Source organism: Salvia splendens, chromosome 17 (genome assembly GCF_004379255.2).
Source record: "Salvia splendens isolate huo1 chromosome 17, SspV2, whole genome shotgun sequence".
In the NCBI taxonomy this organism is placed as follows: Eukaryota; Viridiplantae; Streptophyta; class Magnoliopsida; order Lamiales; family Lamiaceae; genus Salvia; species Salvia splendens.
Genome location: NC_056048.1, coordinates 792,703 through 801,823, shown reverse-complemented (window position 1 = coordinate 801,823; position 9,121 = coordinate 792,703). Strand labels below are relative to the sequence as shown.

Genomic DNA, 9,121 nt, shown 5'->3' with positions numbered 1-9,121 from the left:
GCATTTTGCTGGTACTGAGAGAGGTAGGAAGTTTTCCCACCAATTATTTGTGGATAGGAAAAGAAATTCAAATCGAATTCCATGATACTCACCCAATCCTTCTTTCGCTCCAACTCGCCTCCGCCCTTACGGAATCTCTCACGCGCCACCGCTTCCCCTGACCCCCGTTTAGCGGACTCACTTCAATCGGAGGCTCTCAAAATCCTCGAATGGCCATCCCTCTGCAACCAGCTCTCCGCCTTCACCTCCACCTCCATGGGTCTCGCAGCTGCCCAATCTGCACGGATTCCTCTTGGCCGGACCCCAACCGAAACCCGCCGTCTCCTCGACCAGACCTCCGCCGCCCTCACGATGCCCCGCCCCTTGGATTTCTCCGGAATCCAAGACGTTTCTCAGATTGTTGATGCGTCCGTCGCAGGTACGATGCTCATGATCGGTGAGCTTTGTTCCGTGCGTAGGACGCTGAGGTCGGCTAGATCTTTGATCCAACAGTTGGAGGAGATTGCTTCTCATAGTAGCTCGTACCATAGGTCAGTCTGTAAGTTATTAGTTGTTGATTGAGTGAGACTTTGCTTTGTGAACTAGTGATTGGCTGCTTCATTTAATTATTTCTGCCCTATTGCATCCAATCAGGTGCTGGCCACTGCTTGAAATTCTTCGTGACTGTGATTTTCTGGTCGAATTGGAGCGAAGGATAGAATTTTGTGTGGACTGTAATTTTTCTCTAGTCCTCGGCCAAGCTAGTGAAGAACTAGAAATGATAAGGTCAGAGAGGAAGTTAAACATGGAAAATCTAGAGGCAATGCTGAAGAAAATATCATCTCAAGTTTTTCAGGCGGGTGGAATCGATAGACCTCTGGTTACCAAACGTAGGTCACGGATGTGTGTTGCTATCAGAACTACACATAGATATCTACTTCGTGATGGTGTAGTTTTAGACACTAGCAGCTCTGGAGCTACTTACTTCATAGAACCTAGGGAGGCTGTAGAGTTGAATAATCTGGAAGTGAGTCTATCAAATTCAGAAAAAATGGAGGAGCAAGCCATTTTAAGTTACCTTAGTTCTGAAATTTCAGAAGCCAGTGTACAGATAAAGTATTTGTTGGATAAAGTGTTGGAGGTAGATCTCGCTTTTGCAAGAGCTGCTCATGCTCAGTGGATGAATGGGGTCTGTCCAAATTTTAGTGCTGTAGGTTGTCAGAATTCTGAGCATAACTCATTATTAGTAAATGTAAGCAGCATTCGTCATCCTTTGCTTCTTGAGTCTTCGTTGAGAAATATATCTACTCATTCAACAAGTAGGTCCTCTTCTTCAAATCAGGAAACCGGTGTAAGAAAATCTGGCATGCTGCCTGGTGATCTTGATTTTCCTGTGCCTATTGATATTAAAATTGGAAGTGGAGTAAGGGTGATTGTTATCTCAGGACCTAATACAGGAGGTAAAACCGCTTCCATGAAAACTCTAGGATTGGTTTCTATAATGTTAAAAGCTGGAATGTACCTCCCTGCACAAAATCATCCACAGCTGCCATGGTTTGATCTTGTTCTTGCAGATATTGGTGACCATCAGGTAATTTGATTTTCTCACCGCACCTTTTTGTATTGGTGCAGTATTTCTTGTTTCTTTGGTGATATAGAATGCCTATTGATATAAAGTTTATTGATTCCAACTGAAGTCTCTGGAGCAGAGTCTTTCAACCTTTAGCGGACACATCTCTCGAATTTGTAACATCCTGAAAGTGGCCACTGAAAGATCTCTTGTCCTTCTTGATGAACTTGGAAGTGGAACTGATCCATCAGAAGGTGTGGCTCTATCAGCTAGCATAATGCATTATCTCAAGGAAAGAGTAAACTTGGCTGTTGTGACAACCCATTATGCAGATTTAACTCGGTTAAAAGAGAAGGATGCAAAGTTTGAGAATGCAGCTATGGAGTTCTCCCTGGAGAGTCTACAGCCTACTTATCGGATTCTTTGGGGAAGCATGGGTGAGTCAAATGCATTAAGTATTGCAAAAACAATAGGCTTTGATGGAAGAATCATTGAGCGGGCACAATCTTGGGTAAAGAAGCTAACACCAGAGAAGATGCAGAAGCTTAATACATTGTTGTATCAGTCTCTACTTGAGGAGAGAAATAAGCTAGAAATTCAAGAAAAAAAAACTGCCTCTCTACATTCTGATGTACTGAGACTTTATCATGAGGTAAGAGTTCATAATTAATTTTAGCACTGAACCCTTATAGATCTCTATATGTGTGGGTATATGTATATAAATATTCTGACAGTGTTCTGAAGCTTCTATGGTAAATTGTAGTGACTTAGCCCAATAACTATGCTGATACATTGTCTGCATCTTCTACATAGAAGTTATTTGATGCATCATACTCAATATATGTAACTAGTTTTTGGCATGCTGCTGGAAGTTTCAGATTTTTTTGTCAACCATACCCCTGTGGGCTGTTTATTAATTACGTGTAATAGCTGAGTTAGGATGATAGTAAATATTTTGTATCTTGGCTCCATATTGTGAGAAATTCATTCTTCTCTACAGAATCAAATGCTCTGTTTGCTCATCATTATGTGCTTTAATTCATGATCAATTTTATCATTCTGCATTGCATCCCTTCATCTCAATTTCCTTTCTCCTATTGAAGATTCATGACGAGGCAGTTGATCTTGATGTGCGTGAAGCAGCTCTTAAGGCAAATGAGACCAAGATGATTCAAAAGGAATTGAAGGTTGTGAAGGCTGAAGTTGATACTGTAGTGCAAGAGTTTGAGAAGCAACTGAAAATTACTGAGCCAAAGGACTTCAATATTCTTTTGAAGGAATCAGAATCTGCCATTGCATCCATTGTTCAAGCTCATCAGCCTTCTGGTGATGATTTTGTAGATAGAAATGCTACTAGTAGTTTTTATGTACCACAGATTGGAGAGCAAATCGTGATAAAGGATTTAGGGGATAAGGTGGCTACAGTAATTGAAGCACCAAGTGCGGATAACACAGTCCTTGTCCAATATGGAAAAATCAGAGTCCGTGTAAACTTAAGTAGTATAAATGCTGTTGCAGCTAATGGTGCCCTGGCATCAGCCCCACAACCGAGGAGAAAGGTATGCTAGGATTAAGCTAACTTTTTTATCTTTTATTTTCAATTTCCGTCTATTTTGGTTGAGTCCTTGTTGTAACTGCGGCTACTCCTCATCCGCTCAGTCACTCTCCAATAATACTTGATGCTCGTAGGAATAATTGTTAGTGTGGACGACAAAGGAATAGTTTTCTCCAGAAATACTTGTGTCATTTTTCTAATCTTCAATGCTTTCTCCTTTTCTAATTTTCAATGCTTTAATAACTAAAGAGTCATACATGTCATACTCTTTTGTGTTTTACTTTTTTATTTCTGAGAATGAATGTATCTCATGCGTAAAGGATTCTTGTAATTGATACTGTAGGGTCGGCAGACAAAGAGACTCGAGAATCTGAAAAATATTTCAGATTCCATGAAAGATGAGAAGGTTTCTTATAGTCCTGTTGTGCAGACATTGAAGAACACCGTGGACCTGCGGGGAATGAGATTCGAGGAAGCTACTTTCAATATTGAGATGGCCATTAATTCCAGAGGGCCTAATTCAGTTCTCTTCATAATACACGGAATGGGCACTGGGGTATTGAAGGAGCGTGTTTATGAAGTACTAAAGAAACATCCTTGTATAGAAAAATTTGAACAGGAGAGCCCTATGAACTATGGCTGTACAGTCGCCTTCATCAAGTGACAGTGCTTCAGTCTAGCCACAAAGGAAAGCCTCAACTTTATTGCAATTTCGACCACATGTGTGTATATATCATTAAATATATCCAAATCTTTTATTTGACACTCAGAAATAAGTTTCTCTCAAGTTTTTATTTGGTTTGGATGCCCTTAGACGAGTGATGCCTTCCGGTGAACTGGCTTCGGCATTAAGAGAGTGAATCCGTGTGATAACCAGTCAGTAGAGCATGGTTTCATATTAGTATTTATTTATTTTGCTTGCGGCAATGACACAGAAGAGTTCATTTTTCTTGAAGAGCGTGGACATATTAGTTGCAGATTCTTATACTGGATAAGACTCATTTCTCTTGATGATTGCATCAGTTTTTCTCCTGTTAGCACACGCACAGCATAATATACAGATGAGCAGAGGCTGTGAGGTGCTGCCACCTACACTGACTGCATCACCCTCCCCATTTGGATAAAGATTGTTGCAACCATCATTATCTTGATCTTGATTCAGGTTAGTGCGTCTTTTCTTTGTCATAGCAGAATGTTGGCAGTTTTTGAGAAATCAGTTTTGAAGTCAAGCCACCCGAAGAGCTGTGCCTTCCAGTGAGGAACTGCTTGAACATATCGAAAGAAATTATAGAAATCTTTCGATCATGGAGCACCTTCTTACACCTCTCAGGATGCAACTTCCTTGGCTTTGTCGCATCAAGATGAAAACCCAGAAATTCCATGGTAACTCGGTGCTCTCCACTCTCAGTGTTCAAATATCAGTAATCTTCATGATCGTTTGTCTGTGGAATAAGCTCAGGTCTGTTGTAGTCATGGATGATGTCTTCTGCATACTCTGCAGAGCACTGTGCAACACTTTTAACATGAGACGGTTGTCAAGGCAGGATACAGAAGCCATGACCATAGTTGAGGCCTATAAAATTATTACATGATCGTGCACCCTAGCCTCCTGACCACGTCGTTAAGTAACTGGAAGGGAAATTTGCTTTCCTGTTCGATTCCAAAGCCCAACCCTTTTTCTAGCAAGGGTTGTTGATCCTCCTACTATCTCAATAACTGGATATTAATTTGTTCTTACTTGTAACTAGATCCAACATGATTCATGCACCTCTTCAAATTTACTGCATGAAATAACATATGATACATTTATAATATTATGTATATTAAAATATTAATTCACGAGAGAAAACAAACCCTTTCCATAATCGTTCTTTTTCCATGAAGTGAAGGGATATGGGATGCGTGATGCCATATCTCGTGTAGAGAATCAAATTGGAAGCAAGAAAATTTGTAAAGCTCTACAATTATTCCAATGCTCCTCTTTCAACATCTTTCTTTTTATTCTCCAATAAAACACAAAAGAGAGAGAGAGAGAGAGAGAGAGAGAGAGAGACGAATCATATGGTTCATGTTTGTAGTGCTAGTCTGAAAACCGATACACCTAAATGGAAGATGAACAGAGGCGATCATCATATTCATGAGAGCCCTTGGAGTTAGAAACTGAAAGATACAGTGTAAATGGCCTTGGTTGTATTGGTAAAAAGAAGGTTGATATTGTCTTTTATGTAATTGTCATGATAATGTGTTCTTTTACTTATTCATCTTGTTGCACCTTGGTCTCTTTATAGCCAAAAAATACTCTTGAGATTTGAGAAGCTATTTCATTCCTGCCTGGCACAATTTTCTGATATTGCTATAGGTTGAAGCTGAAGAACAGCCTGAAATTTCTGAGGTGTACTCAGTTTCTGCTATACCGTTCTTTGTACTTTTTAAGGTACTGTAATATGTGTATCATTATTTTTGTCATTGAACAGATAGTTGTAGTTGCTAGCAAAGGTCTTTAGTTGCCCCCTTTCAAACATTCTGATTGTATGGCTTCAAGTTGTGAGAAGACTTCCATTGAGCCAAGGCAAGATAAACCGTTCTAAGAAATTTTTCATTGATAGCAAAAGTTATGCAAATTGTGAGAACATTTTTGTTTTAGTTGATGCTTCCATCTAGAGTCTAGACCATGATAAATTCAAAAAAATTTGGACACTTTACAATTTCTTTTAGATTCATCCCTGCCCGCCCTCAATGCATATGGTGAAACAAGTGTTTTGAGTAGTGTCGGCTATCTAATTTTAAGCATGTTTGTTTATTTTTAGGATGGCAAGGCACTTGATACATTGGAAGGTGCAAATCCATCTAGTCTGGCTAACAAGGTTGCTAAAGTTGCAGGATCTATCAGACCTGGGGATTCTGCAGCTCCTGCTAGCCTTGGGATGGCTGCCGGGCCCACTATACTTGAAACAGTACAGGAGCTTGCCAAAGAAAATGGTGCATCTCACAATATTAGCCAATCATCTCCTGGTATGGGAGACAATCTGAAGAAGAGGCTCCAACAGCTTGTTAACTCTCACCCAATCATGCTCTTCATGAAAGGCAATCCAGAATCCCCCAAGTGTGGATTTAGTCAAAAACTAGTTGATATATTGAAGAAAGAAAACGTAAAATTTGGAAGCTTTGATATTATAACAGATAATAAAGTTCGTGGGGGACTGAAGAAGTTTTCAAACTGGCCAACTTATCCTCAGCTTTACTGCAAGGGAGAACTGAACTACTCGACATCGCAATTGCTATGCATGAAAATGGAGAACTTGCCCAGGTTTTCAAAGACCATGATATTAAAATAACTAACTTGGAGACGGGAAAAGCAGAAGCTAATGGAGGAAAGGGCGGCATTTCTGGTTCCTCAGGCTTGAGTACTGCGACTAGTGAATGTTTGAGGGGTCTCATTAATTCAAGTCCTGTTGTATTGTTTATGAAGGGAACACCTGATGAAGCACAATGTGGTTTCAGTTGCAAAGTTGTTGATATCCTCAGGTCTATATAAAAGAAGATATTGTGCTGGAAATGCAAAAGAGTGGAGAGCTCAAGTAAGTCCTAGGTGAGAAAGGAATTGCTTCTGATGAAACTCTTCAGGATCGCTTAAAACAGTTGATAAATTATTCTCCTGTGATGCTTTTCATTCCAGATGCTCCAAAATGTGGTTTCAGCTCTAAGGTAAGTTAATGCCTTGAAGGAAGAGGATCTAAAATTTGGTTCTTTCAACATTCTGACTGAAACTGGCCAACTTTTCCACACCTGTATTACACATACAACAAAGGCGAACTTAAGAGTACCTTGTCTGGACAGATTTGCATGTCAACCTTACTTATTGTCCTTGCTCTATATCGGTGCTACTTGCGTGATGTTGTAAGAAATGGTCATCTTCTGGACCTGTAGTTGCTCATATTTTCTCTTCTCTCAACTATTATATGCATTTAAAATGTTGCTGCCATGGTTTTGTCGAGATATAATTGGCTTTTGTGACGGTATATATATTAATGGGATAATTGTCTCTAAAATTACGAAGTTTAAGCATCTTATGATTTTGCAGGAATGGATGATCCCAATAATTTTTTAGTCTCATTAGAGAAGGCCTTACAAGATGATGAGAGAATAAATTATCATAGGGACTATCTCTCAAATCTCTCTGCTGCAATAAGGTACTTAGTACTAATTTGAGACCATAGTTATACATTATTGAACGTCAATCAAATTCAGATTTTACAATCTTTGAACTTTCAATCCAATTTTCATAAACAGCTAGGCTAGATTCTAGCCAAAATTTTAGTCAATTTCAGTCGAAAACGAGACGTTTGGCTAACGATTTGAGCACGGATGCATACAGGCAAGATAAGTGTGACATTCAAGGCTATTTCGTGTGGTCGCTGCTGGATAACTGGGAATGGAACATGGGCTACACAAAGAGGTTTGGGCTTTACTATGTTGACTTCAACAACAACCTCACAAGGATTCCCAAGTCCTCCGTCAACTGGTTCAAGAACATGTTGTTGCCACGTCAACGAGAACTGCGGATTCAGGAAATGGAACTCGTTGGAACAAACACAGTGAAGAAAGTCGATGACAGTGTTAGAAGGCATAGTCGGCAGCATGTACGATGATCACCTCGAAGGATGAAGAATGAAATTGAAATTCAATCCCAAAGGGTTGGGGTGGAGCTGTCGCACCGTTGGATCAGTGACAACTCCAAATGCCGAATTTAATAGATTTCGTCCCCTATGGGCAGGGGTAGAGTCTGACCCCATCTGGATCTGTCGGTACGTCACTAATTAAGAACCATGCATACAACAATATTTATTAAAACAATTATTATAGTTGTATATTTCATAATTAAGACCTTAGATTTGTATAATGAGTATATATTAGTTGTACACAAATATTACTAACATTTTATTATTATTATTATTATTATTATTATTATTATTATTATTATAAATAAATGGATGTAATAAGTGAAAATGCAGCTTATATTAGATGTGGTAACATGTAAGTTTTGTAGCACCCCAAATTTTTTTAGGCCTAATGAGTATAAAGTTTAAACATAGATGTTGGATACATGTTTGGGCCTTTGGGCAACTCCGTATTAAATATTAGCACTTCCCCTAAGAAAATTAAATTTTCCAATTTGTAATAAATTATTTATACTATTAAATAGATGAGGCAATTTTATATCAACAAAAAGTACAACTTATGGAGAATTAATAAAATAAACATAAATAATTAAATAAAGAGCATTGAAGTCAGCGTGTGTTGACATTAGATAAACATGCGGCTCTAGCCTCTACATATGGAATAAGTTGTACATGCCCATAATGTAGGAACCGACCATTATAGATTCATTGAACATATAATCTTAATCGTGTTCACTTTGATCTCCCACACATACACCCGAAAAAGATAATTTCTTATGATATTTTATGGTCTTATAGATAATAATTTATAAGAAGTATATAATTTTTCGAAAACAAAACACGCAAGATCATATATAGTGAAAAACGTTATGTCAAAATACAAAAGTGGTGCTTAAGTCATCACAATTGATGGTAGACGAATAACTAAAGTTGAACTAGCCACACTGGGATACACGGGATAACTCCAAATGCTGAATTAATAAAGTTTTTTCGACCCTCATGAGTTGTTGGTGATATCAATATCCCCGATCTCATCTAGATCCGACATTGCATATGCTCTTCTTTTATTATTTTTACTATTTAATGTTGTTAGGAGTATTAATTTGTATATTCAGTGCTTTCTCTTATGCTATGAAAAAAAGTCATGATTAATTTATATTTATATTTTTTACTTCATGATTGAAAAGGATGATCATTGGTCATTGGCTTTAGTATCATTAACTAGAGCTTGAAATGGTAGGAATTTTTATATTGAAAAAGGATGCCTGAATATGGACTTTTGAATTAAATATGAAACACACCAATTAATTGAATAAAAGGTTGGTAGTCTGGCAAATG

The 9,121-nt window shown here is 38.4% G+C and overlaps 1 protein-coding gene across 13 annotated transcripts; it reads left to right on the top strand.

Annotated features, from left to right (window-relative positions):
- Positions 1 to 8,075, top strand: LOC121774084 (endonuclease MutS2-like). Of its 13 annotated transcripts, none has more exons than XM_042171009.1 (8): positions 1 to 530; positions 634 to 1,570; positions 1,677 to 2,201; positions 2,653 to 3,108; positions 3,448 to 6,682; positions 6,781 to 6,809; positions 7,186 to 7,294; positions 7,480 to 8,075. In XM_042171009.1, exons 1-5 carry the CDS (start codon positions 82 to 84, stop codon positions 3,766 to 3,768), a joined length of 2,688 nt encoding a protein of 895 aa, XP_042026943.1. In that variant the 5' UTR covers positions 1 to 81; the 3' UTR covers positions 3,769 to 6,682; positions 6,781 to 6,809; positions 7,186 to 7,294; positions 7,480 to 8,075. The 13 variants fall into 13 exon arrangements, with proteins under 13 accessions (XP_042026943.1, XP_042026942.1, XP_042026945.1 ...); XM_042171008.1 differs by having other exon boundaries at positions 3,448 to 6,693; XM_042171011.1 differs by having other exon boundaries at positions 1,677 to 1,803; positions 1,882 to 2,201; positions 3,448 to 7,294.
- The last annotated feature ends 1,046 nt before the right edge of the window (positions 8,076 to 9,121 follow it).